Below are 17,525 nucleotides of genomic sequence, written 5' to 3' on the forward strand. Positions count from 1 at the left end.
TTATTTTTTAGTTTGAGAACTTGCTAGGTTACGTTGGCGTGGAACTTGTGATCCTCCGGCCTCAGCCGGCGCCACGTGCCCATCTCCATAGCTTTACTAGTGAATCCTTCATCCCGAGCACCCTCGAAAGCTTTCTCGCTGTTTCTTGGTCAGACTGGCTTGCTGGACGCCAGGGAGGCTACCGAGGTTCCGCAAGCCCAGATGGAACCTCCCCTGGTGCTCATTTTGCTCCTTTATCCTGGGGAATCCCCAGTTCCGAGTCTGCACTATCAGGCCAGCCGCTGGCCCCTCCAGTGACGTCAGATCCCAACCCTACCACCTGAACGGAGACCCGCACAGCCGAGCGCACTGGGCTCGGTCCTACCGTCCAGGCTGTCGGCGGGCGAGAGCCTCGGAGGCCTAGGGCTTGGCCAGCTGGGGCTGCGCTCCCGCCGGTGGGTGGCTGACTTTACGGGTGCGGCTGGGGCCGGGGGCACCCCGATCCGGCGGCCCGTCCACTCCTGGGGACAGCAGGAGCAGCGCGCCGGGCCGGGCTGGGCTGGCCTTGGCCCGCGGTGGCCTGCGGCCCGGCCCCGCCCCGCCCACGGCCCCGCCCCGCCCACGGCCCCGCCCCGCGCCGCCGCCCCGCCCCGCGCCCCGCAGCCCCGCCGCCATCTTTGTTGGGGGCAGCGGGCTGGGCTCCGAGATGCCCAAGTCGTGCGCGGCCCGGCAGTGCTGCAACCGCTACAGCAACCGCAGGAAGCAGCTCACCTTCCACCGGTGAGGGCCGGGCGGGGCGCGGGAGCCGGGCTCGCAGGCCAGGGGCGCCGGCGGGGCCGTCACGACCGTGGGGAGGGGCGGACCAGGAGGGGCCGCGCTGCTCTGCCTGCGCCGGGAACCCCCAGAGGGCCGCTTGCGCCGGGACCCCCCCCGCCCCCCCCAGGGCCTCCGCGGCTCGCCGCGCCCCTGCCCAGCCGGCTCCCGACCCGTCTTTGGCGAGCACGGATGGGAACCCTCGGGGCCAGGCGGCTGGCAGGGACCGCGCGGTCATGGGAGGATGGCGGGCATTTGAAGGGGTGCTGCAGCCCAGGACCCCTTTTCCAGCACGCCAGGGCCCCCTGCCCAGGAGAGCACTCCTCCAGGGCTCCGCCCTGCAGCGTCTCTAGAGGGTCGACGGCCTGTGCTCTCTGGCCATGGCACTGTTTAATGTTTCTATTGATGTATAACGTAGGTGTAGGAAAACGACACCTTCGTACACAGACCTGTTTTCATGTAGTGAAGGCTCATGAAGGCTGCTGAATGAGCTGCTGCACCCCTTTCCAGTCGTCCTCCTCCCATCTGCCCTTGGGAATGTCCTGCCTTCTATCAGAATGAATTGATTTGGCCTGTTTTGAACTTTACAGAAATGGAATCGCAGCATGTATTTTTTCTGTCTTTGACTCAGGATTGTTTCAGAGTCATCCTTTGCCATGTGCAGAAGCTGTCCATTCCTTTTCTTTGCAGTATAGTATTCCATCAAATGTATATACCAGAGTTCATCTGCCCTACAATTGAAGGGCATCTGGGTGGCACCAACTCCCACCCTCACCCTCCAACAAATACTCTGCTCTGGACAGTTTGCAAGAGACCTGTCTCCTGTCTCCTCACATGTGCTGGGCAAGTGCTCTACCACTGAGCTTCAGTCCCAGCCCCTCATTTGGGCTCTTTGACCATGTCTATCCTCTCAGGTTTCCATTAAGAATGCTGTTAACAGCCAGAACCTTCCAGAAATTAGATGTGATCTAACAAAGTGGGATTATGAATTTCCAAAGCTGTACAATAAAGTACCCTGCAGTAGTGCTGAACTCAGCTTTGCCAGACCTCTCACCTCTGTCTGCACCTCAGGTTCCCATTCAGCCGGCCTGAGCTGCTGAAGGAGTGGGTGTTGAACATCGGCCGGGCTGGCTTCAAGCCTAAGCAGCACACGGTCATCTGCTCCGAGCACTTCAGACCCGAATGCTTCAGTGCATTTGGAAACCGCAAAAACCTGAAGCACAATGCTGTGCCGACAGTGTTTGCCTTTCAGGACTCCACGCAGGTAGGGACATGCCGGTGGCCGCCTTTGGTCTTTTCAGATTCAGCCCAATGGGTTCCTCCAGCAGTTGGGGGTGGAGGTAGCATTTGCAGGAAAAGCAAAGGTCAAGAACTATTTGGGGGTGGTACTGTCAGGGCTCTGGACCCCAGAGGCTGGCACTGCTGGCTGTGATCTTTGCTTTAAAATAAGTTGTGTGGGGTGTATTGATGCACCCCTGTAATCCCAGTGGCTCCAAGCTGAGGCCAGAGGACCACAAGTATGAAAACAGCCTGGGCAGCTTAGCAAGACCCTGTATCAACATGAAAAACAAAAATGGCGGGGATGTAGCTGAGTGGTAGAGTGCCCTTGGGTTCAATCCCAGTACCAAAAATATAAAAATAAAATCATGTAACGCTGGGCATGGTGATGTGCACCTGCATTCTGGCTAGAGGACTGCTTGGGCCCAGGAGTTTGAGGCCGGCCTGGACAGCATAGCTTATCTCTTAAAAACAAACCCAGCCTCTTCACCACAGTTGTTGTTGGAGCAGCTGACTGGCTGAGTTTGGTCATTTGCCTCTTGCTCTGCCTGGGTCTCCCTGGGCTGGGGACCATGCAGGGAAGATCTTCCTTCCCCTTGAGGCAGCAGGTTTGGTGCTGCAGACAGGCACAGTGCTCTTTGTCTTAGTAGCACCAGGACTGTGCAGCGTGCACCACTGAGCGGTCCTACTGTGTGCTGTGCCACGAACTGCTGGGCCTGCAGTGATGTGAGGGAGAGGAGCTGGGCCAGGGGAATGGAATGGTGTTGCAGGGGGAGCAGTAGAGGGGACTCAGGGACAGTGGGCAGAGCCTGGCAGTCAAAAAAATTTGGTCAGAGTTGGGAACAGTTTTTGGAGGGTCCCAGAAGCTGGGGAGAGGAGCTGGGCCTAGAGGATGGGAGCATGGACAAGCGATGGGGTTTTAGGATGTCTTAGCCAGCTCAGGTTGCTATAGCAGAGGACCTAGCCTGGGTGGCTTGAAAGGCAGCATTTCTTTCTCAGAGTTCTGGAGGCTGCAAGTCCAAGACTTGCAGAGCTTGCTGGCCCCTGGAGCAGGTGGTTCCTGGACTCCCTGAGGTTTTTTTGGCATGGCTGTTTTCAGTGTATGCGTGAAGGAGTTACCCTACTACAAGTTACAAGCAGATCTCAAATGGTTAAATTTTATAAGCTGTGAGGTTTTTGAACTTGAGACAAGGGACTCATTGCAGGGAAATCCTCACTTGAGCTTCAGTGAGCCACAAACAGTTAAAACCTTCAGCTGATCGCCCTTGGTCCAGTCTCTACCAGGAACTGGCACATATTCTTGCGCTGGTCACCCAGCAAATGAATTACTTTTGCATCTTCTGGATGCTCAGTGGACAGTACCATTGCAGGCCAATTTCTTCTTCAACACCTCCACTAGTTTTTTATTGTCATCATCATCGATCCCTTGGACAGTGGTTAGGGTCTTCCTGCTGTCTCTGTTGATTTCTCATATGGATATAACCCTCGGGGCCAGCAAGAAGCAGGTCACCACCCTTACTTGCATTAGCTAAGGGGTCGAAAGAACAGAGGTCCTGGGTAACAGACATAGGCTACTATTCCTCTTCCTCCGTGGAAACTGCCAGGGGAAGGTGGGCAGTGGGGATAGAACATCTGGAAGCGAGGGGGCTCAAGGGTGAGGCTGCTAAGTCCTTGGCAGTGGCTTGAGTTTGATTTTGTGCAGGTGGAGTTTGACATTCCCATGGGACATGAAGGTAGACATGCCTTAGTGGGGACAGGAAGTTCAAGTTCTGCTTGGGAGGGAGTCCACAATAGCTGGACATGGCAGCCATGGAGACTGAGTTGACTCCTAAACTCTTAGGTGTGCCGAGGCCAGTGTCTGGGGGCCCCTAGGGTACACCTGCTTGAAGTGGGAAGGCAAAGTGGTGTGGGACAAGCAGCAGGCCCCTAGGCTGGCTGGTCCTGGGAGCGAGTGGTGGGCCTGAGCTCAGGAGTGGGAAGCTTGCCCTGGCTCTGCCCTTCACGAGGCCTCCCCTGCCACCCCCACCCTTGCTGCTTCATCTCCAGGTCTGTCTGTCCCTCTGGCTCTCCATAGTACCCCTTTCTTGCCCTTGGTCTTCCTAATGTGTACACCCACCGAACCATGGAAGGACCATGACGGCAGGGATAGGCTCAGTGCCGTACGCCCCGCACCCAGGGGTCTGCTCGGTGCATGCTTGTTAAGAGGTGGAGTCGTTTTATCATGTTCACACACATGTGTGGAATGTTTGCCCCAGGAATAAGAGGTCAGTTACACAGCTGGCCAGGAGGATATGTGTGCTTCTGCTGTGCTTGGTGCCCACATCAGATTGGTGAAGAGAAACTGGTTATGGTTCCTGCAGGCACGTCTGCTGGGCAGGGAGTGCAGATTGTGTCTGTGGTGCCAGGCTTTCCATTGTGAGCTGTCACAAACATCTACTGATGGCCAGATGGCAGCCCTGGGGCAACACGTGTGTATTGTTAAGTCCTGGCTCTACAGGGACCTGTTTAGGGGCCTCCGGACCATGACTTGGGACTTGGGAACATCTTTGGAGAAAGGGAGCACAGGCTGAGCAAGAGTGGTTGGGTGTGCCCTGCATCAGGCTGAACACTGGGGTCACAGGAGCCCAAGTCCTGGCTCCAAGGGACCTTAGTGACGGGGATCTCATCATGCCCTGGCTGCACCTGCTATGTCCTGTCTTGCAGCCTGTGAGGGAGAACACAAACCGAGCCAGGGAGAGAGGAGATGCCGGCTCTCAGGGAGAGAAGGTGAGTCTGCGCTGGCTGTTCTTTGCTCATCTCAGTGACACTGTGGCGTCTACAGTGTGGGCAGCAGCTTCTTAATATGGCTGGCCTGCAGGGGTTTGTTCCATTTCCTCACAGCTAGAGTCTGGGTCACTTCATTTCTTGTGAAGGGAGAGCCATCCCTCTTTCTGTTCAGCGTGAGACACCTTGGGGGGTTCCACGGCTGGTGCCCTGGTCTCAGGTTTGTGGCATAAGAGGCAGGTTGTTTCTACTGTTGTGCAGGCCCTGTGGCCATCCCTGGCTATAGCTGCTTATGCAGGGATTGCTCAGGGACGGACGGTGGCAGCTGTGGTGTCTGGTGTCTCCCTGCCTCGCCATCCTGCCTGCCTGCTGTTCCCAGGTCTGCCCTGAGGCAGCGGCCAAGGAGGATGGCCCAAGGAAGAGCATGGACATTGTGCTGGAAGAGCTGCAGCTGCCCCCAAACCCTGAAGGCCCCCTGCAGCAGGTAAGACATGGGTCCCCACAGAAGGCAGCGTGTGGTCAGTTGATCTTGGCAGCTCATTTTGAACCTTGTTCGCCCCAATAAGAGAATGAGGAGCAGGATCAGTGGCCTTGATTTTAGAGCTTCCCAGTAAAGGTGACCAGCAGGACTGAGGTACACTGTGTATCGGCAGAGCAGTGGCAGCGCCCTGTTGGCAGGGCCGGAGCAGAACTGGACTGGCGATGGGTCACCGGTGGCCCCAACTGGGATAGTCTTCCTACTGGGGACAATCTGGGCAGCTCATGGCTCTTGCTCAACTCTGTCCTTAGGTTTTGCCACAGAGATCAGAAGCAGCAGAGGCTCCTGGCTGGCCAGCCAGCCCCGCTGAGCTGAAGAGGGCCCTTCCCATGCAGGCTTCTGACCACAGCTATGCCCTTTTGGATTTAGATGCCCTGAAAAAAAAACTCTTCTTCACTCTGAAAGAAAACGAAAAGCTCAGAAAGCGCTTGAAGGCCCAGAGGCTGGTGATGCAGAGGATGTCCAGCCGCCTCCGCACACACAGAGGGGGTCAGCAGGGACCCCAGGCCAGGCCACGGCCAAAGCAGCAGAGCTGAGCTGGAAACAGCACCCAGAGCAGGCAGTGATTTGGGGGCTCTGGTCATGGACACTTGGGTTTGCTGCTGACACTGAGGAAGGGGCCACCTGGTCTACTGAGGGGCCTCTGCCGGGGGAGCAGGGGCTGGGACGGATGTGAGCCAGAGCCACACCTGCTGGGGCACCAAAGTGCCAGGGTGAGGCTGGTTTCTGTGCAAACATGGTTGGAACCCCAGCTTGAAGAACTGACCTGACAGTGTCACAGCCACTCCCTGAGGAAGGAACCCACTCTGCCAGTGCACCTCCTTTAGGGACAGCCTGTGGGGCCCTCCCGCCCCCATGCAGAGGGAGCGATGGCCGAGACCCGTGAGTGGGTCCCCTCTGTCATCCTGGACAGTAAGCTGGGAGAAGTGCCTCCTTTCCACCTGGTGGTGGTGAACACCAGAATAAAGTGTCTTTCCACATGCAGTGTTCTCTCCTTCATTTCATTTTTTCTCCTGCTATTTTGTCTTTCCCTGCTGCTAAGAGGATCAACTTCCTGTTTCCCATTAAAGAATAGGGTGGGCGTGCCTACCTGTGACTACAAAAGAAAGCTGTGACTTTAGTTAATCAGATATCCATCCTAGCTGAACTGACTTCCTAACTGGAGGCCAGTGTTTGATGTAGAAAACAGAATCACATCTTCAAGGCAAAGGGAAAGATAAGCTGTGGTGTAAAACGTGGCTCAACAGTGAAGAATCAGGACAAGAACCAGGCCTCTGGGGAAGAGGCAGCCACTTATTTATTTTTTGAACTCCTAAAAATGAACACACAGATCAATTAAATAACTACCCTCAGCTCTCAGGACATCTTTATTGTGGGCAGAGTGCCTTTGAACAGCCTGCTTCAGACAGACAGCAGCAGTGCCCTGGGGACGGACCACCAGGCTGCGAGCTCGGGCTCACTCATGGGGCAGCCACAAACTTCCCCTTTTAAAATTGAGATATTACAGAATTGGACAATCTAAACCACTTTTAAAAACTGGAGAGGGGTCATCAGCAGTTACCTAGATAACAGTGCTGGGGAGTGAAGCCTGATCTCAGCTGCAGGGGAGCTGGAGGCCAGAGTGACCTCAGCCTTTAGGGCCAGTGGTCATCACCACTGCCAAAGCAGCATCTGCTTGGAGGCCATGAGCAAGTGACCACTGCTGGCTCCAAGGCCCAGCTGACAAGTCTCTGATCACCAGGGAGCTATTCACTGTGGCACACAGCAAGTGGGGCACACCAAAGGGTCTCAGCAGACACCCCAGAAGGAGCCGGGCTTGAGATAACAGTGCCACCTGCTGGGCACTCACCAGAGGCACAGGTGCTGGGGCCAGCCTTGGGGTCCCTGCCTCTGGTTGGGTGCATAAGGCCCTTCTCATCTGCCTTTCCTGTGCAGAACTCCCCTAGTTCCAGCACCGAACTCTGGAGGGGAGCATGTGTCATAGGGTGAGATGGACACAGCTAGCTTCTGTCCACTGGTGGCAGGGCCTTTTCCCACAGGGACAGGCTCTGGGGTTACATCAAGTTCCAAGCCAGGGGCAAGAGGAATGACTGAAGGAGCTCTGGGAGTGGGGAAAGAGAGACCAGTTTCCAAACCCATTTGTTTGCAGATAAAAAGCAGTTTTATAAACCCGCAGCCCTCTCCACATTCACTTGGTGACATTTCGGCAGAGGAAGGTGGCTTGTGGGGTGGCTGGGCAGATCCCTCACCTGGAGGCCTTGGCTATGGACGCCTCCTTCCTTCCCACATTGCCCACGTGCAGTGGGCACTTAAGGAGCAGCTGTCCCGTGTGAGGACAGAGTGGCCCACAAAGGCCTCCAGACCCCAGAGCTGCTGGATGCCAGGCTGCAGGTGTGCAGAGAACTGGTCATGTGCCCTGCCCTCCAGGAACATGGTTCTTGGTAAAAGCCGTGGACCATGCTGTGGTCTGGCCCGTGTGGGGCCGCCTCAGTCCTACCACCAGCACCGACAACGCTGGGCGACTGCGTGTCCCTTCACGTAATTGATGTGGTTCACCTTCTAGAGGAATAAAATAAAATAGAAACATCTGGGTCTGGGGCTTCCCTGCTTCCAAATTTGTAGACTCCCAGGAAAAGATTTTTGCAGCCTCTTCTTAGTTAGGTTCTGCAGCAGTTTATCCATCTGTGTCGATCCTGTGAGCTGTAAAGACAGAGCCACCTCAGGCTAGAAGGGCGTCCGTTTCCATGCCTTCCTGGCTGAGGAACGAGCAATGCTCAGGCCACAGATGGCCACAGCACAGACTGCCAGGACCTCATTGGAGCGCAGAAGTTTACTTTCACTCCCAGCCACTCATACTACAGGCGCTGGTCAAGAGCTTACTCTCAATTTCACCTGTGAAAGGGCTGACACTGCTTTCTGGGGCACAAATCACAGGCTCTGGGCAAATCACTAGGCCAGGGTCCAGCTGCCCTCCCTGCTCCTAGGTGGACCCAGTGGGAAGGTGGCTGTCACCCTGACGTGCTACCCCACGTACAGGTGACTGGAGGGGCTACTCACACTGCTTTGGTATCCTGAGGGCCTCGCTGTCAGGGACCGTCACCTGGTGCAGCACACCTCGGAACTGGTAAAGCACTCTGAGGCTCTTCTCTTCCCCCACACACGGGTCGTAGAACCCTGGCAGGCCCGCCTGTAAAGAACCACGGTGAGTCTCGGAGTCTGCGCTGCCTCCTTCTCCCCTCACTGTGCACGTGGAAGGAGATGTGCACTCTGGAGGTGGAACCAGTGTGACTATCAGAACCGCTTGTCCCACAGAAGCCTGCCCCAGCAGAGCACCCCGCTTCCCCAGGAAGCTAGTTCTTTGGCCTGAGCTGATCTGCCCTGGAATTCTGGAGAGTTCACACCCCAGGCTCCGAAGGCGAGACTCACATGTGCTCCAAGTGGCTTTGCCCTCTTTCTGGAACACAGCAGAGGTGAACAACACAACTGCAGGGAAGTGTGTGTTCCATTTGCTGCCACTTGCTGAGCAAACAGATTTAAGAATAAACAAATGAAGACGGCCCACGGCTCCAGCACGGGCATTACTTGGTGCATGGAGCGGATGCTGGCAACACGAAGGCCACGGCAACCAGCTGGCCGGGCGAGGCCAGGGTGCTCTTCCTCTGGTGGGAGGCCAGGGCCTGGCACTGCACCTTGGAGGCCTCCGTGAGGATGAGCTTCGAGTCTTTCACCAGGCACTGTAGGGGCACAGTCACGTCGATCACCTTCACCTTCTCACTCTTCTTGCTCTTGTCATTGACAAATTTCCCGTACCAAGCGTTCACGATGATGAGCCCTGAGGACAGACCAGTCAGTGCAGGGACAGGCCTTCTCTGGGTATTTCCCTTAGGATCTTTGAGACCCCTGGAACCCACCCCAGCCCAAGAGAGGACACGCCTACTCACCCATTCTGGACTCTTCGGCCTCGATTATCCTTCGGACAGATTCCTGCATCAACCGAACCTGCCAGGAAAGACGAGAAGCACATCAGAGCCTGCTGGGATTGCTCCCCTGAGCTGGTCAGTCGCAGGCAGATAGTCCGTGTCCAGGCCAGCACAAGTGCTCAGGGTCTGTAAGGGAAGGAGCGGATGCCCTGGTGCTCAGCTCCCCACCAGCAAGGCTCTCAGCCCTAGAGTAGGTGGCTCGGGTAACTGGGAGCTGAAATGGCAGGATGCACACAATGACCCCAGTGGGAGCAACAGCACTCAGCTCCCTTCCCAGGGATCCTGGACGAGTGGGTAGACTATACTGTTGGCATTTACAGAGATTTCACCCAAGAAGTGAACTCCCAGTGCCTCTGGAGAAAGGAACCCCCTGTCTGTGTGGGGCACCATTTAGCTGGGCTGGACTGCACTTCCCTGCGATGGCATGTGCTCCCCCAGCTGCACACACGGGCCCTGGCCTGCTCCAGGCTGTCTGCCTGCTGCTGATGACAGCAAGAACTCTGACCACCAAGAACCCCCTGGTCCCCTGCCATTCATACAAGACATCTACTCCTTCATGTCCCAAAGAAGGCAGTACAAAATGGGAAGGAAAAGAGGAAATATCAGCTACTTTTGTGTGTGTGTGGCACTGGGGATTGAACCCAGGGACTCTCTACTGTGAGCTACATCCTCAGCCCTGGTCTTGCTAAGTTGCTCAGGGAGGCCTTGAACTTGTGATCCTTCTGCCTCCCTCCTGAGTTGCTGGGATCACAGGTGTGGGCCACTGCACCTGGCTCTGGCTATTTTTTAAAACCCCGTTATGCCTTTGGAGAGCTGTCGATATCTTCAGGACAGGGAACTAAGTCCCCAGGAGGGCATCCCACAGCAAGCATAAAGGCTACAAGGTGAGGCTGCTGGGGAAGAAAAGACCAAGGCTCCGAGTCCACTGCAGGGTGCAGTGCATCCTGCAGCCAACTTGACACACAGGCTGGAGAAGAGGGTCTTTCCTGTGTTCTGGGCTCTGTGTGGCAGGAGGCTCATCCGAGGGGGTGGGCCTGCTGGATGCTGAGCACTTACGGCTGCTTCTGCCTCTTGCTTCTTCTGCAGGATGTCTGTGGCAGTGCTCTCCCTCTGCTTCTCCAGTTCCCTTTTGTGAGAGAAGCACAAGCCACATGTGAGTGCGGTGCTGCTCTACAGTACGTCCACAGGGGCCCGTGCTGGACCTGAGCCCAGCACACAGTCTGTGATCTCACTGGATTGCTGGTTCTGGTGCTTCAAGAAATATTTCCCAGGTAGTCTCAGGCGGGCCCATGAGCTACAGGACTGCACAGCCTTCCATTAGTTACTGTGTGGCCCTCGCTCCCTCCCCTCCTCCTCCAGGGCCTCAAGAGCCCACTGGCAGACTCCTTGGAAAGAAGACCTCACCTGGCAAGAATCTCAGGAGGTTCTGCCTGACTCTGGGCTTATTATACAGCACTTTGGGAGGAACAACTTGCACTGCTTTAGATACACAGAAACATAAAACCCACTTTTCCTGTAGCAAAGCACAGGGACTTGGGGTCGGCATACTGCGTCCTGTTAGAGGACTTGACCCAGCACACTCATAGTTCCAAGCCGCAGGCCTCCAGGGGAACTGGGAACCTGGATGGTAGTAATCCAAGGCCAGAGGTGCCCAGAACAGAGGGGTCCTCCGTTCTACAGGTTTGCTAAGTCTGAGGCTCCATTAAACAACATTGTTAAAAAGTGCCACAGCCCACACCCCTGGGTTTCTGTGGGGATGTTCTATGAGTTCAGATTTCATACTGTGCCGCGTGCCCCAGGAGATCACCCACACGGACCCGCCCAGTAAGTTCCTTCCTGTGACTTCCCAACTACAGTGAGCACATACATATCCCCTGCAGGAGAACAGAACCCGCTCCTCTTAAATGCTATGCCAGGAAAAGAAATGGCTAGAGGAAAAAGGAGAACTTTCTTTTGGTCATGGTTTAGAGTACTAACTTTATACACCAACTCTAGCCCTTCCTGAAAGTAAGAATGACAAATCAAGGGGACAGTTCTGCTGCTGCTGGGTAGGGTTTACTGTAGATCTGTGAGGACCTGGATGCCATGCCAAGTACTTTATAAGCGTTAACTAGTTTAGTTTTCCTAATAACCCCATGACATGTCTGAAACTCACTTTTCTTTCTGAGCCCTGAGGTATGGTTTGATGATCAGACGGTGCATAGCAAAGTAGATAATGAGAGGCCCCACAGTGGCATAGAACACGGCGCTGGGCAGCAGCTGGTCTGTCAGGTGGATAGGGAAGAAGTAGGTCTGACTGGCCCTGTTTAGCCTGAGGAGAAACAAAACCAAAACACCCAGGATAAGTCAGGTTTTCTAGTGAAGGCTGATGGGTCCCAGCCACAGGAAGCAGGCCTGAGGTATCACAGCACCAGTTCCAAGGATCCCAGTACCTACTGGCTTTACCCTCCCTCTGCTGGTTCCATTCCAAAGGTTAGTTGCCAGATGTGACAGATGTGGCAGAAGAAGGGACTGTTAGGTGCGGACCTCAAGACAAAGCCCTAGAATTAACAATCAGAGCAACTGTCCCCTGTGGCTGTGCTGGGTCACAGGACCCAGAGGACAGGTGTCTTGGAGAGACATGTTCTAAGAAAGTCCGTGAAGATTTCAAGTTAGCGAACTAAGGAGGCTTTGCTCCCAGTGATGGCTGAGTAGTTTGGGCTAGATTGATGGTGCTAACGAGAGCACCCATGAACTTAGCCACATGTTACAAAACAAAGGTGATCAGATCCATCCATTCTCCCATCCATAAGTCAAGAATCTTGCTCTGTAGCCCAAGCTGGCCTTGAACTCCTGGGCTCAAACAATCCTTTTGCCTCAGCCTCCCCAGGTGCCACTACACTGGACCTGTTTTTGTTTTACTTTAAACCAAAGCTTTGCTGAGCATTGTGGCTCATGCCTATAAACCCAGTGATTCAGGAGGCTGAGGCAGGAGGATTGCAAGTTCAAAGCCAGCCTCATTACCTTAATGAGGCCCTAAACAACTTAGACCCTGTCTCAAAATAAAAAATAAAGGGCTGGGGTTGTGGCTCAGAGGTAGATTGTGCCTAGCATGCATGAGGCACTGGGTTGGATCCTCAGCACCACATAAAGTGAAATAAAGACATTAGGTCCACCTATAACTGAAAAATAAATGTATATATATATATTTTTTGGGACTGGGGTTGTGGTTCAGTGGTAGAGAGCTTGCCTAGCATGTGTGAGGCACTAGGTTCAATTCTCAGCACCACATATAAATAAATAAAGGTTCATCAACAACTAATAAAATATAAATAAATAAATAAATAAGGCTGGGGTTGTGGCTCAGTGCTTACCCAGCATGTGTGAGAAACTGGGTTTGATTTTCAGCACCACATATAAATAAATAAAATAAAAGTCCATTGACAACTAAAAAAATAAACAAAAAAGAGCATCTAAAAATAAATAAACAAAAAGGGCTGGAGATGTGTCTCAGGGGTTAAGTGTCCCTGGGTTCAATTCCTGGTATAATCAATCAACCAACCAACCAACCAACCAACCAACCAACCAACCAACCAACCAATCAATCAATCAAATCAATCTACTATCAGAGTTGGAGATGTTAGCATTCCTCTCATTGATAGAACTTTCTCCACAGATCATTAAAATCATAGTAATTCTCAACACTGGGGTTGGGGTTGTAGCTCAGTGGACATGTGATGCACTGAGTTCAATCCTTAGCACCATATAAAAATAAATAAAATAGAGGTATTGTGTAAAAATAAATAAATAAATAAAAATAAAAAAATAAAAATTCTCAACATTTTGTCATCTTGATTTAACTGGCATTTGTGAAACACTATATGTAACAATTACAGAACACACGTTCATTTCAGCTGCACATGGTATATTCATCTGGATTAATGTTGGGCCATAAAACAACTCTCAATAGGACTGAGCTGGGCATAGCTGTCAACCAGCGACTTGGAGGCTGAGGCCTTATCTCTAAATAAAATATAAAAAAAGAGGTGTGGGGGGACTAGGGTTGTGGCTCAGTGGTAGAGTGCTTGGCTAGCATGTGTGGAGCAGTGGGTGTGATTCTCAGCACCATATAAAATTAAAAAAATAAGAAATGGATAGGGATGTTTCAGTGGTTAAGCGTTCCTGGGTTCAAACTCCAGGACCCAAAAGAAACAAACAAAACAAAACAGGAAAAAAAAAAACAAAACAAAAACAAACAGGGCTGGGGATATAGCTCAGCTGGTAGAGTGCTTGCCTATCATGCACAAGGCCCCTGGGTTTAATCCCTAGCAACACACACATACACACACAAGAAATACAAAATGTGTAAGTAAGAGAAAATTAACCAGGTTCTTCCCAAAGATAAGTTCTTGCTATACTAAGAGAAAGTGGGGAGGACACACGTTAGGAAACAATAGGAAAGAGGGCTGCGTGCAGGTGACCAGAGGGAGAAGATGGGCTGTTAGCCTACTTCATGCTGTCAGACCTGACACCTGGATGAAATGGATGCACTCCTTGATAAACACAGAATAACACAGTCAAGGTAATATGAAACAAAAGGTACAAAGTCCTATATTTTTACAAAAGTAATTGAATTAACTACCAAGAACCTTCCTACATAGAAAATTCAGACTGGGATGATCTTACTGGTGAATCTTTACCAAAAAGGAGGAGGAGATAACACCAATCTTACGCAAATTCTTTGAGAAAGCAGAGGAGACATATTTCTAACTTACTTTATGAAGCTGGCACAACTGATCTCGAAACCTGACAAGTACATAATAAAAATGGAAAAACCATAGCCCAATACCCTTCACAGCATCCCTAGCAAGATGCAGTAAATCACAGTGAGCAATGTATACAGTGATTATCAGGATTACTGGGACTCCCTAGGAACATGGTGATGTTGGTTTAAAACCAAAACATTTATGTGATTCCTCCAATAAACAGAACATAAGAGCACACTTAGCAAAGACAGAAAATCTGCTTTGGTTGAAAATATGGTGCCTTCTGACAAAACTTTGGTTCATACAGGTGAGGCATCCCTAATATGAAAATCCAAAATGTTCCAAAATCCTCAACTTTTTTCCCAAATGGAAAATTCCACACTGACTTCATGTGCAAAAATAGTATATGAAATTACCTTCAGGCTATATGAATCAGATACATATGAATCATACTTTGATCCCACTCCTTCTCATTAGGTCTATGCAAAGGTTCCAAAATCTGAAAAAATCCTAAGCATTTCAGATAAGGGATATTCAACCTCTATACCAATTCAGTTGGAACAATTTATTTGGAAAAACTCAGATGAATGTAAATGTTTCTTTCCAAAAATACAGGGTTATACTCTTGGGGTGAGAACCCAATTTGGATATGTTAGATGTCATTCAGCATCTGCACAGGAGCAGTGGTGGAACAGACTAAATCACAGGCTACTCTGTAGGGCTTTTGTTTTTTTGTGTGTGGGGTTCTAGGGATTGAACCAGGAGTGCTTTACCACTAAGCTATATTCCCAGTCTTTTAAAATTTTTTTTTAGCTGTAGTCAGACACAATACCTTTATTTTGTTTACTTTTATATAGTGCTGAGGATCAAATGCAGCGCCTCGCACGTGTTAGGCGAGTGCTCTACCTCTGAGCCACAACCTCAGCCCCTATTTCCAGTCCTTTTTATTATTTATTTTGAGACAGGGTCTTGCAAAGTTGTTGAGGCTGGCCTCAAATTTGTGATCCTTCTGCCTCAGCCTCCTGAGTTGCTGGATGAGCCCAGTTCCTTACATATACTTTAAATCATCTCTTGATTACCTATGATATCTAACACAATGTAAATGCTGTATAAATAATCATTACACTATACTGTATAGGGAATAATAACAAGAAATAAATCTACCCATGTTCAGTACAGGGCAATTTTTTTCCTCCAAATATTTTCCGCCTGACATTGCATAAATCCATAGAACTGGAACTCCTCACTACAGAGGGCTCACTGTGAGTAGGAGCTAGAGATTTAGGAAGTGGTCCACACTTGGGCTCTTGAGGTGTGAGTCCTTGGTACATGAAGCCATGAGGCCAGAGGAGCCTACTTGACAGAGTACCCAGAGAGAGGACTGTGTTCCACGTGATGTCTCCAGGGAGAAGTTTGGGAGAAAAGGAGAATTTGCTGGTCAGAAAAACCAGAGAAAGAACACTATATCCCAGGATCCCAGGGCAGGGAGGGCATACAGGAGCGTGGAGCAGCCATAGGCAGCAGCTGCAGAGACCAAGCAAGAAGAGAAGAGTTGCCCTCTGGTCTGCTGTAGGAGGGAGGGTCCCCACTACTGGCTGCTTCTGGAAAGGGCTTGGGAACAGCGCCCAACAGGAGGAGGTTAGAAGGAAAGCAAGCAAACTCAGACAACACTTCTGAAAATGAGAGTCAGGGTAGGGGCTGGCATGGGGAAAAGGGTGTTTGTGCTCACGGTGCATCCGGGGAGATGACAAGCTGATGCTTCAGGTACTCGGGTGGTGCCACTCCATGCAGGAGCTGCAGGCAGCATCAGGCCGCCTGGCAGTCAGCCAGTACCTTCAGAGAAGGAGGCGAAGAGACCCAGACCTTCCTAACTCACTGCGAGACTTCTGCACTCCCTGACCTCTACTTATGCACCCAAGGCAGAAGTCAACCACATCTATAAAACTACAAAGCAAAGGCTAGCTCATTTTGACTCAGGTTAGCCCAGCTGAGAGAAGCGGCCAAGTGTTCCCTGGCCAGAAAGACAGGAGTTCAACTTACTTGACTTTGAGAGAAACGCCCTGTGGGATTCCAACACTGACAGCAGCACCCAAGACGCTATGCCTGGAGATCTTCCTCTCGGCTCCGTACTCTACCACAGTCCCGAAGAAGCCTGCCCTGCAGGATGCAGAGGGTGGCGGTCAGTGCCCACGTCCCTCCAGCACTACCTGATGGGTAGCTACCATTTGAGAACAGAGACTGGGCCCCCATCCTGCCCTGCCACTACCCACAGGAGAAGATTCCTGACTGATGTTGAGCTGCTAATGGAACAGCATCAAGACACTGGGGAAGTTCTCCTGCACAGCAGCCAGGGTACTCCAGGCTAGACCAGGGAGCAGCAAAGCCCTCCCTACGTGGCAGGAGGCACTCAAGGAGCATCATGGACAAAGAGGTCAGAGGTCACACCTTTCTGCCTGGGGCTCTGTCAACCCCACCACTGGCTCTACCGAGACCCTCCTTAGAGCCTGAGGCTTCCCTAGTGGCCAGGTTGGGACTTACTTGAGGGACCCTTTCACACGCGTCTGGTCATCATCTTGGAACTTGTGCTGATAGCTGATCAGTGCAAAGGAGTGGGGGATCCCCAGCTGAGGAGACAGGGGACAGAAATGGACTCAGGGCTGGTTCTCATGGATCTGCACAAAGGTGGCATCTACCCTCGCAGGAGTGGCCGGGCGTCCACTTGCACAGGTCTTTATGTAGTCATGCAAGTAATATGAAAATTTATCAGCAGCCAGTATGGTCATCAGTCTTGTAATGACAGGTACATTCCAGAAACACGCTGCCAGGTGACTGTTGTTCTGTGGACATTACTAGTGTATTCCTTCACCTGACAGTTAAGACCTCACTGAGACGTTCTTACAGGGCCACTGACGTATACGAGCTCGGTCACTGACTGAAACATTACATAGCGTGTGACTAGAGGAGCTGGGAGAAGGGCTGGGATAGCTCAGCAAGTCCTTGTCGAACATGCACAAGGCGCTGGGTTCCATCCCAGCATTATAAAACCAAATCAAACCAGGAGACTTCACATAAAAAAAATCTAGTTTTCTGGCTTCTTTTGGGGAAAAAGAACAAAACAAAACAAAACAACACCCTTTCCCTCAATTTCTGGCAACACCAAGCCCATGTTGCTGGTAGCAGCAAGAGGTATGAGCCAAGGAGCAGCTGCCCAGGGCGCCTCTTCCCTGGAGCCTCTGAGTGCACCCTTCTGCCCAGGGCTCTATCTGTCAATCATGGCTCCTGTCCTAAAGCTGTGGGCTTCTGATGATGATGTCAAAATGCTATTTTGCTTTTTGATGATCTGAACAGGGCCACATGGGCCACCTGAAAACAAGAGTCCTTACGCTGGGAATTCTGAAAGAAGCTTCCTAAGTGTCTGCAGCCCTGCAG

General features: G+C 52.0%; 2 protein-coding genes and 1 pseudogene across 6 annotated transcripts in view; 1 reads left to right on the forward strand and 2 right to left on the reverse strand.

Annotated features, from left to right (window-relative positions):
* The first annotated feature begins 628 nt into the window (after positions 1-628).
* Thap3 (THAP domain containing 3) lies at positions 629-6,355 on the forward strand. Of its 5 annotated transcripts, none has more exons than XM_078025160.1 (5): positions 629-759; positions 1,864-2,056; positions 4,774-4,836; positions 5,132-5,317; positions 5,623-6,355. In XM_078025160.1, exons 1-5 carry the CDS (start codon positions 686-688, stop codon positions 5,905-5,907), a joined length of 801 nt encoding a protein of 266 aa, XP_077881286.1. In that variant the 5' UTR covers positions 629-685; the 3' UTR covers positions 5,908-6,355. The 5 variants fall into 5 exon arrangements, with proteins under 5 accessions (XP_077881286.1, XP_077881287.1, XP_077881290.1 ...); XM_078025161.1 differs by having other exon boundaries at positions 5,213-5,317; XM_078025164.1 differs by having other exon boundaries at positions 5,213-5,317; positions 5,741-5,786.
* LOC110599058 (eukaryotic translation initiation factor 1 pseudogene) lies at positions 3,201-5,216 on the reverse strand (annotated as a pseudogene).
* Positions 6,356-7,509: 1,154 nt separating the features above from the next.
* Positions 7,510-17,525, reverse strand: part of Dnajc11 (DnaJ heat shock protein family (Hsp40) member C11) — a 60,328-nt gene continuing 50,312 nt past the window's right edge. The window contains exons 9-16 of the mRNA XM_005334736.5: positions 16,635-16,720; positions 16,137-16,253; positions 11,507-11,662; positions 10,408-10,477; positions 9,313-9,370; positions 9,061-9,203; positions 8,429-8,558; positions 7,510-8,071 (exon numbers count right to left, since the gene is read on the reverse strand). Coding sequence (XP_005334793.1) covers positions 8,046-8,071; positions 8,429-8,558; positions 9,061-9,203; positions 9,313-9,370; positions 10,408-10,477; positions 11,507-11,662; positions 16,137-16,253; positions 16,635-16,720 — 786 coding nt within the window. The 3' untranslated portion in view covers positions 7,510-8,045. The remainder of the gene's footprint in view (positions 8,072-8,428; positions 8,559-9,060; positions 9,204-9,312; positions 9,371-10,407; positions 10,478-11,506; positions 11,663-16,136; positions 16,254-16,634; positions 16,721-17,525) is intronic.

The sequence above is a fragment of the Ictidomys tridecemlineatus genome, chromosome 11 (genome assembly GCF_052094955.1).
Source record: "Ictidomys tridecemlineatus isolate mIctTri1 chromosome 11, mIctTri1.hap1, whole genome shotgun sequence".
NCBI lineage: Eukaryota > Metazoa > Chordata > Mammalia > Rodentia > Sciuridae > Ictidomys > Ictidomys tridecemlineatus.

Coding starts and splice junctions, on each gene's coding strand:
- Thap3 (XM_078025160.1), top strand. CDS start 686: ATGCCCAAGTCGTGCGCGGCCCGGCAGTGCTGCAACCGCTACAGCAAC. Junction 2,057..4,773: donor CCTTTCAGGACTCCACGCAG/GTAGGGACATGC, acceptor CCTGTCTTGCAG/CCTGTGAGGGAGAACACAAA. Junction 4,837..5,131: donor CCGGCTCTCAGGGAGAGAAG/GTGAGTCTGCGC, acceptor CTGCTTATGCAG/GGATTGCTCAGGGACGGACG.